The sequence below is a fragment of the Musa acuminata genome, chromosome BXJ2-6 (assembly GCF_036884655.1).
Source record: "Musa acuminata AAA Group cultivar baxijiao chromosome BXJ2-6, Cavendish_Baxijiao_AAA, whole genome shotgun sequence".
Classification (NCBI taxonomy): domain Eukaryota; kingdom Viridiplantae; phylum Streptophyta; class Magnoliopsida; order Zingiberales; family Musaceae; genus Musa; species Musa acuminata.
In genome coordinates this window covers 23,619,755-23,637,731 of record NC_088343.1, presented here as the reverse complement: position 1 = coordinate 23,637,731, position 17,977 = coordinate 23,619,755, and the positions used below count along the sequence as shown (strand labels likewise).

The 17,977-nt window shown below is 35.9% G+C and overlaps 1 protein-coding gene across 4 annotated transcripts in view; it reads right to left on the bottom strand.

Annotated features, from left to right (window-relative positions):
• Nucleotides 1–412: 412 nt before the first annotated feature.
• The window catches only part of LOC135615210 (MAP3K epsilon protein kinase 1-like), a 37,858-nt gene continuing 20,293 nt past the window's right edge, over nucleotides 413–17,977 (bottom strand). For 2 of the 4 annotated variants that reach the window (XM_065113407.1, XM_065113410.1), the window contains 17 exons: nucleotides 14,986–15,117; nucleotides 12,628–12,699; nucleotides 12,415–12,521; nucleotides 10,225–10,408; nucleotides 9,847–10,143; nucleotides 9,141–9,419; nucleotides 8,972–9,016; nucleotides 5,875–6,054; nucleotides 5,647–5,730; nucleotides 5,472–5,563; nucleotides 5,305–5,388; nucleotides 4,406–5,223; nucleotides 2,803–3,197; nucleotides 2,574–2,708; nucleotides 1,371–1,777; nucleotides 1,156–1,270; nucleotides 413–865 (listed from right to left, as the gene is read on the bottom strand). In XM_065113407.1, coding sequence (XP_064969479.1) covers nucleotides 689–865; nucleotides 1,156–1,270; nucleotides 1,371–1,777; nucleotides 2,574–2,708; nucleotides 2,803–3,197; nucleotides 4,406–5,223; nucleotides 5,305–5,388; nucleotides 5,472–5,563; nucleotides 5,647–5,730; nucleotides 5,875–6,054; nucleotides 8,972–9,016; nucleotides 9,141–9,419; nucleotides 9,847–10,143; nucleotides 10,225–10,408; nucleotides 12,415–12,521; nucleotides 12,628–12,699; nucleotides 14,986–15,117 — 3,603 coding nt within the window. In that variant the 3' untranslated portion in view covers nucleotides 413–688. The remainder of the gene's footprint in view (nucleotides 866–1,155; nucleotides 1,271–1,370; nucleotides 1,778–2,573; nucleotides 2,709–2,802; nucleotides 3,198–4,405; nucleotides 5,224–5,304; nucleotides 5,389–5,471; nucleotides 5,564–5,646; nucleotides 5,731–5,874; nucleotides 6,055–8,971; nucleotides 9,017–9,140; nucleotides 9,420–9,846; nucleotides 10,144–10,224; nucleotides 10,409–12,414; nucleotides 12,522–12,627; nucleotides 12,700–14,985; nucleotides 15,118–17,977) is intronic. The other 2 variants (XM_065113409.1, XM_065113408.1) reach the window with 2 other exon arrangements.

Below are 17,977 nucleotides of genomic sequence, written 5' to 3'. Positions count from 1 at the left end.
TCGTCGTTCGGGGGGAGGGAGAAACGACTGCGAAAGGTCCAAAGGCTCTCAGAGATGTGATGCACCGCACGTAGCCGCCATGCATAACAACAACACCAACAAACTACCCCAACCAAAAAGGATGATGACCTACTTACTACTACTTAACCTGTTCGGCTGATGCAGAGGTCCAGATTCGGCATCCATGCATACGCATCAAAGTTTGAGAACATCTTTTGTTCTGCTGTCTAAACAAGGTGGGGGTCTTAAAAAATAATAGTGAGAGCTCAAACCCACACACTAGAAAGTGGAAACAATCCCCGTATTGTAAACTACATAATTTTTCAAGTATAACTACAGAACGGACGATCGAGTAAATTTGGTGAACATCCTAATTCAAAGCATAACCACTGTCATGTTAACACTTTGAACCGCACCAAAGAATAACCTAACCACTGCAATTAGCTAAAATATGGATGAACAATATACAACTTATTTACAAAAATTTCTGAGACTACACTCAACTTAACTGTCTGCTAAAAACAAAACAAATCATGCAACCTCATTCTGAAGGATCAAAACAAAAACACCCTAAAAGCTGCCCCCCTTTTTAAATAAAAAAAATAAACAGGGAAGGGAGGAGAGAATAAACTAGTGAGAACACATTTCTTTTCTGTTGAAGTTGAATATATAACCTGACCAGCCATATTCACAACACAGTGTTGATATGTAGTGCTTTCAGTAATGCCGTCGCCATTTGCTTTACCAAGACTTGGCCTCCAGACCGCTGACCATCTCTCCGTTCTTCAATAAGACTCTGGAGCTTTTGGGGCAAATCGTTCTCCACTATGAGTTGCTTTGGTTTAGGGTGGTGTTCGTACACAGCCTGAAATAATAAAAGGCAGCCCAATGTGTTTACTGTGGTAATAACTAACAAACTAGGGTGCACATATATTTGGAGCCAAATGTTTTTACTGTGGTAATAACAAACTAAGGTGAACATCTATCTCTTTGGAGCCCCATGACTTGGATAAGCGTGAGCCACAAAAATACTAAAGGAAGACCAATGTGGTTGCTGTGGTGATAACAACAAACCAAGGCGAATATCTATTTGGAGCCTCAATGACATTATTTGTAGTAAACCACTGTTTTCTCATTAAAGCTGACAAAGATTACCTTTATTAGTTTCAGCAGGTTAAGACGGGCAATAGCATCTTGATGATCAAGTCTTGCCACTAGCAATGTTGTTAGACCATTGATGGCCATGGCCGTGTTAATTCTGGATGATTTCCTGCATTTTCATTTGTCGAGTCAGAAATCAGGAAACAAACATAACAACTCAGGAATATCAGATCAAAGAGCAAGAATAAAATGTGTGTTCCATTTCTTACGTAATTATCTTCAAGAAAGGCTCCAAAATGTGCACAAAATATTGTTCAGGACAGTTCTGAAAGAACTTCACTAATTTCTGTATTGCTTCCTTCTTCAGTAATGCTTGTTCTACTTTTCTTTGGTCGTTATCATGTGCCAGGCAGACTGCAATTGAATCCAATGCTATCCCAGCCCAAGCTTCATCCTCCAGTAGGTTCAAGTACACATCCAATCCTCCATGAGCCCTCAGCTGCTCCCTTGAGTTTCGAGATGCATGGGCCATATCACACAGGAGAGGCAATGCATATTGTTTGAGTGGTGAATCTGACATGATAAAATTCATCAAGTGCGGGATTATTCCATTTTCAGCAGCCTGTTCCTGTCTCCTCTTGTTTATCTTGCAAAGGTTGAAGAGCGCATTAAGGACCTTCAAATCATCAGAAAATTTAATTAGTCACATGTCACTTGCCAATGTAGCAACAGAGAACATCAGATGAATGCAAATTCACTGAAACCTAAAGATATGACCACTGGATTGTGCATTTCTACATAAAAGACAGAAAATATACATAATATATGGTTCAAAAACTTGAATTCCCTATTTTGACTTCAAAAAACTTAGCCTCGGGAACAATTAATACACAATGTACAGATTTTTCTCGGGTTATGCACATCGCATGACAATACATCACACTAATCTATATTTTCGTAGTTGGCAATAAGAGGTGTTTGGGATCTGTTTGGTAAAAAGGTATTAATTGAAATATTCTTTTTCTTGAAAAATCTATTAACATGAATATAAATAAAAGATGTTTCATGTTTGGATTATACAATCATCCTGTTTTTATAATCCAGACCATCTAATTCTCCCTGGTGAGAGATTCAGAAAATGTAACCCAAGAATTAGGTTCAAACTTCAAATCATGTAATTAAAAATATAAATTTAGTACTCAAGCATATGAAGATCTGAGGCTACACTTGACTACAAGTGTCGTATAAGTTACCTATACTTGCATAAATCCCAAAACAAAATGAGACCAAACTAACATTGTTTATAACATGACTAAATATACAACCAAGAAGTCAACCTGGTTTGCATCAGTACTAAATGTAAAATAATTCACCAATGTAACAAATATGCTACATATTAATCAGGAAAATCAGTTGTACATGTATGCAACTTCTCATAACTTCAGGGCAATATACACAATTAGTTTACTCACTTCAGTATGTATTTGAGAGATAAGAGGCCCTTCATGGAGTTGGAGGTTTGGAATCAGATACTTGATTGCATCAGCACGTTGAAAACTTTCTAAACAATTTGGGTCCATGGATAAATGGTGGATACACTTTAAAATCTGCAGTTCAAAATATAGAAACATTTTCAGAAATTTAGACTAGTAACTTAAATAAGATAAGATGCTATTTGCCATCAGGGGAAGTCAGACTGACCTTTAGAAGAATAGGAGGCTCCATCTTATTGAACATCTGGAAAAGGCGAGCGAGCAAGCTTTGGCTACACATGTAAGACTTCACCAAAGTGTTGGCTTGGGAAAATTCTAACAGAAGATCTGCAACTTTCTCAAGATATTCCCTTGCCACATCAGCATTCAATGAAGACGCCATTTGTGACAGCAATCCGGATGATGTAGTGCTACCAGGTCTAGCATTTAATACGCCAGATCCAGATAAAACACCAGCTGCTGCCTGTGATGCTAATCCAGATGTTGAAGCTCCTTCATTAGAGCTTGATGACCCCAGTGTGGGGAAAGCCTTCTTGCTTGTTTTATTTGAAAGTTTCATATTAATATCCATGTTCCCATCGTCTCGTCCATGCCTAGAGACCTCTGCAAAGAAAGAAAGAAAACAAAATGAAAAAAATTATTCAAAAAAAAAGAAGACCAGAAGATATATAAATCAAGGAATAGTGGGGCCATGTAGGAAGCACCTACTTGAGTTTCAAATTTTAAGTACCTACGAACTGAGCAAATTACTCTGCAACCAAACATTATTTATAGAAATAGTTCCATTAATAGAAACACAAAATTTGTGAAAGAAGTTCCATGGATAGCAAAAGAGAGCATTAATTCCCAAATGGAGCCCTAAATCCCAGGCTACCAACCTTATCTGACAGAACCCAGTAATAGAGAACATATAAATATTCTGTAACCATAAATATGCGACCACAGGGATAATTAGCCTAAGATGAAGAGGTTATGAAGTAACTTTCAAGCAGTTCACCTAATTCATATAATTTACAGGATCTTGGAACTACAATTTTTTAAACACAAAAATCGGATTAAACATTTCACAAATCATGACAGAAAGTTCAAGACGCTTTTCACTGGTCCCCATCTTTGTTAAATGGTATCATCGAGGAACTGCCTTTATAGGAACATACCACATGAATTGGAAGGCAGACTAAGCCACATTTCAGTTGTACCTTGAATTTGAGAGAAAATAGCAGAGATTATCAAGATGTTATAGTGAGCCATCAATTGTAACTAACTCTGACTCAGAAGCATTATGCCTAAACAGGACAGATGCCATGGAGTGTCATATCGCTCAATATGGTACAAAACAAGCAGTACGTTTGTAGGCATTGGACATTAAAGGCACCTTGGTGCCAAAATGCCGAGGCGATAGGCTTTGCTTGGGCGCTCCCGAATATTAAAATTTTTTAAAGAAATATCATGATCAATAAATATTAACACTAAAATAAAGATGACTCATCAAAATGCATTCAAGATCATCAAATGACAGTTAGTAATTATCTTATGATCATTCAAGATCATCAAGCATATCCGCACCATACCTGGAAGTTTTTTTTTTTATAAAAACCCCTATATTATCAAAGTTGGAAGGAAGTTAACAATAATCCATAAAAAATAAAGTTAGTTGATCAAGCATATCTACACTTTTAAATTATATATAAGCTGCAAGAGTAAACAAACAACTCTTACTCTAGATAGGAAAGATCACTGTATCCGTAATTCATAATTTATTAACTAAAAACTGATCATTAATAATGTTCATGAAGGAACCCAACAAATACCTGCAAATTCTGCCATCAGAAAGTCAAGTTCACCATTTGTCCTCTTCTCAGTTGAAGAATGCAACAGTGGCAATATGCTTTCATGTATTTCCAATCCAGAAAGATGACGTACATAATCCAGCTGTCCTAAGACAAGTCGTGAAGGTGGTTCCTTTTCCAGCAAGCTCAGGAGTGGCCGAATTTGTTCATGTTGAGATACTAATTGATTTGCACCACTGGAGTGACCATTTAATGCAAATTCCATATGTTTTGGAGGCTTATCAGTGGAACTTCTAACAACAGAATTTGTACCTCGCTGTTGCCTAGATAAGTCAACATCCATATGTGAAGGTTCATGATCCCACAAATTATAATGTTCATTCTCCTTTGATGCTTCCAATTGAGCATATCTTGGGAGAGTCCTTTCTCCATCACCAAAAAATTGCTTGTCCAACTGGGTTGCATCTGTCCGTTGAGAAAAAGAAGCTGCATTTTGCATTTGCTCTTGCACTCCAGATGAAAAAGGATAGTCATGCCTAACCTTAGAAGCATCAATTTGACACAAGTGGGAAATTGGTGATTCAAACTGCAAACAAGCAGGACGATTAAGATGGTCTAATGGACCAGATCTCGGTCTTGAAGCAGAACCATTCTGTGGAATGGATACACCTCCATCTATAGATGCTAGCCGAGTTGCCTCATTCAAACTGTAAAGCGTGTTGACAAGCCTAATAAGTATGCCATTCTTTGCAGCAATGCAACAGAAGTCATTCCTTGGGGTTGAGTGTTTAAGCTTAAAAACCTGCCACATGCCATCTATGGCAAGATGAACCATTTCCCTGGCAATGGAGGAAAACTTATACAAAAAATAATAGAAAATCATTCACGAAATGGATCAACTAACAAGATGGTAAACCAACCTGTATTTTGCATAGTCAGCTTCAAGAAAGCCCACCAGAACAGGTATTCCACGGCAAGCGATGAACATTTGCAATGTCATAGTGCTAAATGATAATGCAACATGAGTTGAAAATAACAAAAGCTAATATATAAACGTGAAAAATTAGAGATGGAAGTAAGCCTGAACCTGGACTGGCAAAGCTGTTGAAGAAAAAAAGCTGCCTGCATGCGAACTTCCCTAGGATGATCAGGAACTGCAAAGTTCATTACAACTGGAATCTGCATTCCCAGTTTGAAATCGACTTCATAACTGCGACTCTAACTTATCCACTATAAAAATCTTATAAGAGAAGTTATCTTACTAGGCCAACAAGACAAGCATTCTCTTGAAAACCAATGTTGTCTTTGATTATATGATTGATAACTTGAAGTACAGAGCATATAACCTGTAGAAACCTCACAAAATCAGTTATTAAAATGTAAAAGAATATTAGGTTATCCTTATGAAGCTTCACACAATTGTATCATTTAGTAACCAAAAGTTAATGCAGTACAAAATTCTAATTGTGTAAATGAGTGAGCAAATTTACACAGTTTTTAGGAACTTCAAGAAGATCCATGAGTGGTAGAAAACCATGCTGAGACAAATAAACATGTTTCTGCTCAGGACGCTGAGTGAAAAACACCATAAGCTTCTGGCATGCTGACAACAATACATCTTCAGATGCTTCGGGCTTTAGCAAACCAACTATCTTGCTAAATTCAACAGACTACATAGGAAAAAAGAAACAAAATAATCATCAAGTACAAAGAAGGCATATGTCCTAAAATCCAGTTTAGAAAATATGTATGTAATTTGCAACAGGCTAAAATACAAAATTTACTCTTATCATACATGTCTTTGCCCATAGTAAATCAAGCAATCAAGAACACATTTTTGCTACATTCTGGAAGCAATATCAAATTGACATATTCTTGTTAACAGATAGTGAGGCATAGTAAAGCTTCAGAGTGCATAAAACTATGAAAAACTGAATTGTTGTTCCAATAACCACAGATTGACTAGCAAAATAAACCAGATTGTTGTTCAAAACCAAGGGCAGAAAAACCAGGCAGCATAGTACGGCATGGCCAGTATTTACCCATCCACCCAGCTGTCGGTTCGCTAAACAGGCCCAAGCAGGGTGATTCAAACCCGGTAGAAGGGGTACTGCCTCGTACATTTATACCAGCTGAAAAGGTGGAATTTTGACTGATATTGACCTGGGGGTTCACACTAATGGGGTACGGCTCTGTCACGAACGGTCATCGTGCACCCACAACAACTTCGTTCAATGAACCGTTCGTCACTTTTGCATGCTTGTACAAAGACATGAAAGCATGTTTGGCCCTGGTTTTGTGTGTTTTTGCTTGGAAAATGTAAGCAACGACAGTTCGTAGCGCTGCAGTACGATCGCTCATCGCGCCGGGCCGAACTTCCCAAAAATGGCTCCGTTTTCGCGTGCCACAGCTTGTTTTCTGCACGCCGCTGCTGCACATGAAATGACAGCCATCTCAACACCCTGGAACCCCTCGGGTGGCACAGGGCTGGATGAGGCTTCGGTATATCGTCGGGCGTTGAACAATCTTCACAAGTTCACACGTTAACTTGACGGGAACTTACCTTCGCGCCCGGCACCCGGTAAGCAGTTGTTTGTGGACTTGCAACTGTTAGTTCTACCTTCTAAAGTCCTTGTTTTCTCCTTCCTCTCTTTTCTCTCTTGCACTCAAGGTACTTGCTGAATTGCTTGTAAAGCTTCCCTCTTCGCGAGACGTCGGGACTTGTCCATCGCTCGTTTTCAATCTAATCAACTTTTTGTTTTACAGGTCCTTGGGGACCTGTACGAGGTTGCAACTAGGGAGAGCTAATTTGGATAAAAGAGGGATTCAATGTCAAGATTCTATCAAACATCTCTTCAAGTTACGGTTTTTAACTAATTTCCATGTTATTTTCATCATTTCATGTAATTAGCTTAAGGATTATATATATTTTTGACTGATTAGGAGTTTGATGATTAATTAAGTCCTAATTAGTAATTAAGAATGAAGATCACATTCTTTCATATGTAGATTTCTTGCATCATTTAGGAGCTCATTCTACTTGTTTAACAGCTAATAAAGGTTTATTCTTGCATGATTGGAAAGAACAATCATAATAAGTAATTGATTATCATTTCATTGGCACTTGATTATCATAACTAGGATTTTTTTCATCCTCTAGAGATAAGAAGGGTGTTCTGAGAACAACTTGATGCCAGAAAAGCACTCAAACTACAGGAGAAGGCCAGCTGAAAGGAATCTAATATCCATGCTCTAGAGGAACCAATATACATAGAGTATGAGGGTCATAGCTGATGTTGACATGGACATTTCAACCGGAATATGGGCTTCCTTGGAGCATCAGTATATGTACAAGAAGGTGATGAGATATCGACCGGGTCACTCACATTATGAGCATGACAATGCAAACGACAGCATAAATGAACCAAGTCAGTTTACTTGATCTTCCAAGTCACAGCAATAACCATTACCAGGCCATAGAGAATGGGTAGGATTGCCCCTCAGTTCGACAATGTAGGTAGTATGAGGCAATCTGGATTATGAGGTTTCATCAGAAGAATTAGCACCACCCAACGTGCTCAAGTTCAATCTTGCTGCTTACCCATGGTCATCAGCAAAACAAATACAGATCAACAATGTATTTAAAGGAAAAGATGGACACTAGGAAAGTCATTATCAAGTGGTTCAACGTGCACAGGATCACAGTCCATACAAACCAAGGTCTGTGCTACCAAAGAATGATATCATCAATTCAGAAGATGAATCCCAACATACAATATCCTAAACCAAATGAGGTACATGGCACCTATCTACATGGTAAAGCAAAGATCCAAAAAAAAGACTCATAAGCAGTTCAATAGCACCAAGATGTTTGTCCTACATAGAAATTTGATATAAAGGAGCAATTATTATCTACAACATGGTAAAGAACTGAACAATAAGATGCCAGGAACACTATAAAGATTGAAATGGTACCAAACAATAAATAAAAAGAGCACCAGAATACAAGAGGTGTAAAGCTATATCATGGAAGTTGATTAGGAGTTACGACAAATAAATTGATAATCTAAATACTTGTAGACACTCAAACCCAACTAATCATGCCTCTTATTGGTAAAGGCATACCAAATTAACACATTCAGCTGCAAGATGAACTTGTACAATCACTAGGTTACTATCAAAAATGACCAACAATGCTTATTTTTGGAGTATTTGTATCAAATGAGCTCTAGAAAAAAAAAAAAGGATTGCACCTTGTTATCTTTAAAACACAACAGAATACTAATAAATTTTCTCTTGACATGAATACACAAACTATACTATCAACTATTGCACATGTGCCATCTAAATTTGGTTAAATAAGATCCATAAATTCCATGTACTTGCAAATCATTTTCAGCTTAATGAGGATTCAATTAATGAATTTGCTCAAAGAAGAACAATGCAAAAGATTGTATAGTAACATTAAGAAATTTACATGATCAAATCATAAGGTGATAGTATCTGAAATAGTATCTGTAAAGCATCGAAAGTACATCCGATCCATCTACATTCTTTAAATTTTAATTCTAGAAAAAAAATAACCACCTGAATGGGGAAAAGGTTATCACTCGGCAGGTTTTCATCAAAGACCTGGTAAATTATAAAGCAACAACAATTAGCAAGCAAATACTTCTCAAAATTCGAGCACTATGTATAGAATATAAAGATTAGTAAGACTTGAAGACAATAGTTCACATATACTCTCCAAACTTACCGAACCATCAATATCAATTACATCATTGTGCAAACCCGTGACCATTTCCAAGAGCTTTCCACCATTGTTCTGCATTGCTCCCATTTGTTTCTGAGCCATCCTAGCTTTGAGTTCTTTTGCCAAGTCAGTTTGCTGACCAGCAGCAGATGATGAAGCTTCAAGACCTTGATCTCTCTGTTTATCTAGTGGCTGAAATAAATCATCCAAGGAAGCATCTTTTGCTGTGTCACTAAACCTACTGAGCTCATTAACTCCAAAAGAAATTGACTGCTTCGAAACCTTTAGAATAGATTGTCAGATGAGAGACAAAATTAACCAGAAAAATAGTTGAGTCCATAAATTAGTTAACCAATATTGTAAAAGATCACAGTGCCTAAAAATAGTTTATGTGGCAAGCATAGGAAAGACATAGGAAAGAACAATATTAGTAAAACCAAAAAAACCAATGAGTAACAAAAATATATTGTATTGTATCTGCAACTTGAGCTTTATAATATAACCTTCTAGCCTGATGAGCGAAAAATTCTAGATCAAAACTGAGAACATAGAGGATGCCAACACAGAAATTACATGAACAAAGTCTCAAAAGAATGGGAAAATGACTTCAAATCTGTGTGCAATTGTTGACTAGAAGCCATCTTATGCTCAGAAAAAGTTAATGGTGACAAAAAAGAAAACTTCGTCACCAGAGAAACTAGTATCTCACCTTTTGAAAATTGTTTCTGTCAACTCTCGATCCAAAGGAGAACATACCACTTTCATCAGGGCTTACACCTCCATCACCTTCTGGCACTACTGGACTATTTAAAACTTCTTTAACAGGAGACTTCAAAGAGAGTTTTTCATAGATAACTAAGGTAGGATCTTTAGCAGAAAGCAGATCTTCTGCTTTACTTTCTACACCATTTAAGCAGGTATTCTGAAGAGGACTGGGTTTTTTATCCTCATCGGAACATTTTATTTGAATATAATCAGTTGCCAACTGCTCTTTGTTAGATTCTTCCTGAAGCATGAATAAACACGACATCATTTTCAGTACAGTTATGAATTACTTCTTAAACGCATATCTGCAAACTGAGAAAACCTCAAGCTTTGGCTTATCACTGGGCAACAAAGAGCATAGTTGTTGAAGATCAGATACACCACTCTTTATCTTCTCTGCATATGGGCTATCACTGCCATTATGATTATCCATATTTAAATTGGTAATACCCACTGTAACATCCTCCTCAATGTTCCTGAAATTTGTACAAGTCATTGGACCAAATCTGCAGTAATAATAAGAAATAATAGCACAGCTCCATTACACATTGTAGTACTAAAGATTACATCCAATAAGCAGAAATCCAGCAAAAAAGAACTCAAACATGTAATAAAAATTTTGCAAACGATGAATCAAATGATGTATTTATTTGGTAATACCCACTGTAACATCCTACACACTGTACCAATCAATAATGTATTGGTATACACATATACTAATGGTGTTAAGCAATACCAACATACTAATCAACTTTTACATTTATTTTCATTGGTTTACCATGTGGAACATCATTTTGCCCATAAAATGAGCAGTATGTACTAGTTCATGCATGAACTGTTACGTGGATTACCCCCAGTGGTCTGGTCCGACTTATTAATAAAACTATTTATTAAATGGTTTAGTGCTCGACTTTGTGAGCCTTTTTTGCCCATGAGCCACCCGCCTGCTGTCGCTCGCCATGCGCCACCAATTCCGGATATGTTTCCTCCTCTTCCTCCTCCTCCTCATCTTCCTCTATTGCTTCCTCTTCTTCCTCTACCGCATCTTTTTCTTCCTTCCTCCTCCTTTCTCCTCTTCCTCTACTGCCTCCTTTCTCTTTCTCTCTCTTCCTCCTCCATCCTCCTCTTTCTCCATTGCCTCCTCTTCTTCCTTCCTCCTTCGCCCTTCCTCCTCTTCCTCCACCGCCATCTGTTCCCTCCTTTTCCTCTTCCTCTTCCTCTTCTTCCTCTACATACCAATGTACCCAGGGACTGATTCAGGTGGTCTGTACAAGACATCAGTCCTTGGTTTACCATACCGTGGAATACTATACACCAATGTGACAAGGTTCATAAAGACACCAATAATGATATTTAGACCTTGTACACTCTTTAGTACATACACAATAAAAAAATTTTAAAGCCAGAAAATGAGGAAATCTCAGTTTCAGTTTCAGCAAAATTCTTGGAGTTTCTGATTCAGCAATTCAGTAGTTCCAGCAGATTCAAAATAACAACTTGCAGTATCAAGTATCAACAAAATAAGAAAAATGAATCATAAAAAAAATATAATTTAGCACTTTTTATTAGAAACATAAATAGATTTGCAGTAAGTAAAATATAGAAAAAAACGAACAGCTTTGAGAAAAATATAGAAAAAAATAAATACATTTAGTACAATATATAAGCCATTTAATGATTTTAGCAAAAAGTAATAAAACATAAATACCACAGAAAGTAAATAGCTTTGCAGTATTCAAACAATCAGTTATTTTTCCTATAAGAACTGTACAAATTAATAATAAACAAGCACAAACTTGTCTTCCAGCTGACATTACATAGATGAGGTTTGCTAGTATTGTTTTATATGCAAAATTGATATTGCCCATGATTGATTACTATGTACAAAACTATTTATGAACCAAAAGTTTGCCCTCGCCTCAGTTTTTTTTATTAAGCTTTTACCCCTTATTTGCCCTTACCTCATTTTTTGCCCTCCCTTCATTGTAGTCTCATGAGTGGGTTCTGCAGGCCTATAATTTTGATTTCAACTGTTCGACATTGGGGACCACGACCTGCAATATGCTCCAATATAATGAGATTTTTTTACTACAAGTCACCAGTAATGACATTTATTTTTCTATTACTTAATATTTAATTCTTAATCCTTGCTTCAATACTTGTAAAAGTTCTCTTCATATGTGAGTTCCAATACAGCTTAAGAACATATTTCAATTCATTATTGAGCAAAAAATAAAAGAAAATTTTTAATTGTCTTAAACAGAATCTAATATGATCAGAATCAGTCACCCATACAGTCCAATACATGCCCAAACCAACAAACGGAATTGATGTGTACCAACGCCAATTTGTTTGAGGGTCGGTACTGGTACTAGATCAAGATTTTACTACTTTTAATTGAACAAAAAAGAAAGTCAAAAGATGTTGTAAAGAATAAGCAACTAATGATGTATTGCAAATAGAATTCTTCATTCACATTTAGAGTAATATGCCACAGAAATAAATAGCTTACCTTATTGATCCACTTGCTTGACGCAGAGAGGAATGTAAAGCACGCCTTGAGTTTTGGATCCATGGGTGCAATAACAATGTTTTTGCATCTGGTCTGTGCATTGCATCCTGAAAATGATTCTTCAAGTAAGCAATGTTACTGAATAGATTACAAGTGGAGCAATGATGGTACCATCTTTCTACCAGAATTACTCCAAGTAATAAGTTAATCTACCTTTTTGAAACATTGATGAAGAAAATCAGTAATGTCAGGTGAGAGGCCCTCAGGAATGGGAGGATGCTCATCCTGAAAATTATATTAAATAAGACATATATGGATCATAAAAAAAATCAAGCACAATATAAAAGGTAAGCAATGATTTGTATCAGAAAAAAAAATCAAATGCCTAAGTGTTCCTTATGTCATCCATGCAAAATATTGTGCCTACATGGATCTTTCTACTAAGCTCTGTCAAGTGCAATATTGCTAGTTTAAAGAAAGATATGTCAGATCTTTCTTTTGTTAACTTTAGCAAAGCTATCTTAGGTACTTCCTGACCTACACTTTAGAATATATTGCAGGGTTTGATGTCCAGTAAGTTTTTGTCATTAACAAACACACATGTTCACACTAGGACAATATGGTCCAACCAAGCATAAATGATAATCCGGAAAAAAGATATTTCCTCATGCAGAAAGATAACTAAGACAATTTCAATTCTATAATAATCCACATGCCTATTTTTATGATCAATTAAAAGATATAACAATGTAAAATGGACATTCAATAGCAAGATCAACAAAGAAGAGTTTGAACCAACTGCAGTTATAAACACATAATTGATTATACATTTAGAAACAAACTTACGTAAAAAAGATATATTCTAAAATGTAGTTTACCTCGACAGATTTTGTAAAACATGGTATTTAACATATCTAAATCATAAATATTTAAATACTAAACCTATTCCGATTGCTTTAACTGATCATCTAATATCCAGATTGCTTTGTATTTGAACATCCAATTCTGTCATCCCTTAATTTACTTGCATCTTTTTTTTCAATTTTCGTGTGTTTTCTAGAGAGTAATGCTAAATTTCCTTTTCTCTTCAAACATATGTAATTACAAAGATATGCAAAGAAGCAGATAAAGAAGTTTGCAAACAATGAGAATGGGAGAACAGCAAAAATAAGAATAGATATTTCCATCTAAAAATAAAACAAATGAATCTCACTGTTCAAATTTGTTGATTCTCATATGTTGCACATTAAAGTTTGCCAGCTTGAAAAAACTTCTGATTTGGATATCTATAGTTTAAAATACTTTCATCAAATTATTGCCAGGTGTTTCCATCTGAATCTTCATGAATATGACAGCATCATGTCAGACAGAAAATCTAATAGTATGATGCTACTCCTTATACAACCAGCAAGAACCGATGTAAATAACCTCCTAACAAAGATTCATCCATATAGTGCTAGGAGCCTGCTCGAGTTTAGGTAAGTAATTTCACATAAAAAAAATTAATTGCTTTCTGAAAATGATACTTTCAGAAAATGACTTTCAACTTTTATTAGTTTGTTTATCATGACATGATGGAAGGATATATTTAGTCACTTCAGTAGTTTGTTTGCTTCTGATTATTTGGTTTTGACTGATGTACTAATTAGGTGAAACCAATTAATTCAGTGATTAGATGATCACTAAATTCCAACCGATCAGAGGGCAGTTGTTAATGGCCAACAGGTCAACCATCAAGCAAATTACTAGTTGTTAGACGATCATCAACGGTTGACCATCAGCATACTGATGTTCGCCTGATTGGTTAAGTGGACGATCATTTGCAGTGACCAAGAGGTTAACAGTGATAGGTAGCAAATGTTTGTTAGCTGTTGCTAGGTCTGACCATAAACAACTTATAGTCACCAGGGTGAAATTTACTAATAAAATTTCATCCATGAACTCTGATAAAAATGGCTTATCCAGATTGACAGCTTACATCAGTGTATAAGCAGTGGCAGTTAATGCCACATGGGGAGTGTACCAAATACCAATACCCACAAGGAAACCAGGGATGGTTATCAGTGAGTCAATTGACTCATAAATTGAATAAACTAAATCATACTAGACTGGCCAGCTTCATTAACTAGCCAGTTCAGTTATTATCCTACTTGTCTATTAAATGGACAGTACTTAATATTTTGTGGTGATATTTATTTCCTTGTTTGCCTGCCAAGGCTTGGTACTTGAACGCTCTGCCAAATTGGTTCTCAACAATAGTGAAGAGGCCAAGGAGAAAAATACAATGGGAAGGAGTCCATGGTCCAGGTAAGCCATTCACTTTTTCCATCATGTCTTCTATTTTTTCCGTCGCCTACAACACATTCAAGACATGGAAATTTCTCATTTCAGGCCAGCACATGACCAAAAACCTCTATACCAGATAAAGCTTTATTCCTTGCGGCAGTCTCTTTGCAGCATACTATTCCACCATGTCACCAACCACATAATTTTGAATTTTAACTCTTCTATTAGCAAATTGAATGGAAATGTAGGCTGAAAAGCCACATACTGAAAGATATCTATCCATACCTGAACAATCCGAAAAAGTGCAGGCATTGGTTGCAGATCATAGTATGGTGGAACACATGTCAATAACTCAATGACAGTGCAGCCAACACTCCAGATGTCTGATGCAGCACATACACCAGACATTTCAATAACCTGAAAGAGATCAAACTATTTCATCCTCAAGAAGCATGACCATTTAAAGTTAAATGAGACATGAACTCAATAAGGTATCTGGCAAGACTCAATAAGGTATCTGGCAAGACTCAATAAGGTATCTGGCAAGACAATTATATCTAATGAACATATTTATATACACCGCAAACATATAAAATAAAATTGACACTGTAATAAAAGCGAATGATGAACCCCTTGAAATATTAGGCATCAAAATACTGCAAGAAAAAAAGATGAGCATCAGATTTTAGTGTAGTAATACTAGATATCAAGGATCGTGTACAACAAAGCCTTTTATGTAACCAGAAGAACTTCCAGGAAAAGCTGGTTTTATACAAGGGCATAGACTCAACAAATTATAAGGAATAGATACAGGATCTAATAGACAAAATATCCAAAATAAAACCCAAGATTTTTAATTTTGGGTACTGAACCCAAACAAACCCTGAGACAAACCCGTATGGATCTGAGACATACCAGCCTACTGAGTTTCAGAAATTTTCTAAAAACAGGATAAAAAAAAAAAAATTACTGCATGGTATAAGCCCTGTACCAGGCATACTATCCACTTTAACATGGTACAGGAGATATTTATCAATCCAACAGGTAACTGATACATAGATATAAATCAGTCAGTATGTTCATTACAGAGTCGGTACCACCTGGATGGTACAGGTTTTGCATTGGACAATTTTTTCCATCTTTTTTTTTTTATTCAAAACTTAGTACATACCAGTGTAATGAGTGTTGATACACTGGCACCGCCAAGTATGGTACCAATTTGAGCCTTGACCGGTCCAGTATGAATAAGCGAAATTGCGACCCTTGCTAGGTGGTATTGCAAGCCTTAATAAAAAGTTCAAAACTACTTAAAGATTTTTTAATCATAAGGATAAATGGCTTCATTACAGGTCTACTGATAGTAGATGAAGTTGGGATAGTCCTGCAGTCCAGTGAATGATTGGAATATTTAAGATGCTGGAAAATATTTTTTTTTTGATATAAAAAGCTAAGAAAAAAATAAGGTCCATATAAATTGTAGAAGATGATTTCCATTTCAAATTTCTAGATAAATATTATTTTTTGATAGGAAAAGCTAAGACAATATTAAGATCCATATAAATTGTAGAAGATGATTCCCATTAAAAGTTACGGAGGATTTTGAACAGTAGGTAACAGAGAAAAGTGGAAAATAGGAGTACAGGCCTCCTTGGCCAAACCCTTAAGACATCTAATGCAACTGGAAAGACTATAGGAACTTTACCTCACTGTCATTGTACATCACTCAACCAAAGTTTCTTAGTCATTATTGGACTCAAATAAGGCATACCAGCACATCTTTAATTTCCATAATGCAACAATTCAGTTATACCAGTCTAGAAGCCTCTATACAACTGTATCATCTACCTACCTTTCCTTCTTTCAGGCACCTAATATTGATCTAATCATCTAAATTTATCAATCTGACTAAGTGGTCTAAATAAAAGTTGAACAAACAGATCTTTCTAAATCAAGGACTCTTGCATATCAACAGGTCCCAGAAGACTAAGTAGCTGAATCTTAAAATTACTTTGCCATAGATAGACTGCTCCAAACATTTCTTCCAAGGAAATAAACACAATGGTCACAGGAAATCAATTAAACAATCATCTTGAAAACTAAGTAATTGGATCTTAAAATTACTTTGACATAGCTAGACTACTCCAATCATATCCTCAAGGAAAATTGATATAATGACCACATGTGATCAATTAAATAAGCATAAATAGACACCCAATACTCCTTCATTAAAAAAATCATAAAATTAGAAATTGCATTTTCCAGTTGCTCATTTTCTTGCAAAAGATTCGAATGGCTAAATCAGATGACAGTAAATTGCTTTCTATTATAACATTATTTTTTCTAGCAACTGCAATCTAGAATTTGTACACATGCTTGAGCATCAGACACAAATCCATCTATGTATACATGTAAGAACATCAACAATTTAAAATGTATATACATATACAAAACAGACGCTTGCCTGAACACCACAAACTATAGTAATAGAGCAGCTTGCACGAAGAGAACCAGAAATGCATGCACTAATCAGCATGCCTGAAACCCATACATGCTGAAATATAAATCATCAGAAAGTTGAAGTGTTTATTGAGGCCAGTTTCTAACTACATATCATGTAACCTGGCCGAAACAGTAAGTCTAATAAAAGACTTGAATCCAGACCAGTCAGCTTGAATCCTGATTGATATGTATATATAATCTTTATGTATGATTCAAAGCCATTCAATCGGTAAATGGACAAGCTTGCATAACAATAGATAGAAAGCTTCCCCTAGAATTTCCTTTGCCTCTTCTTGACTTGCACGTCTCCTCTTTGACTACCATTTGCTTACGAACAATCATCAGCATGATATCATTACTACTATACTCACCATATTCATCCTCAACCTGCTCTCATATCAACACCCTCCCATTTTGTCCTTATCATTTAAGTTATAACCATTATTAATAAAAATAAAGATAAAAAGCTGTTATCTATATTTCATTTGAAATTGATATGTTTATCATAGAGATAAATAAAACTAAATGGGGACTTGCTGCTTCTCATTATTTTGTACTGGAGAAACACTATAAGTTGCTCCTATATTTCAAAGCAGGCAAGGAAGCACTACTACAGCACATATCAGATAAGCTGCAAGAAAGACCCTTTATGGCCGAGTTTTTTCTTGGAGAAGAACATATTACAAACTAGTAAGATGCTCAAATAGGCAGCCATTGCTAAAAATTAGCATAAGAATTCCATGGAGCAATATTAACTAGATACTTACTACATGGTAGA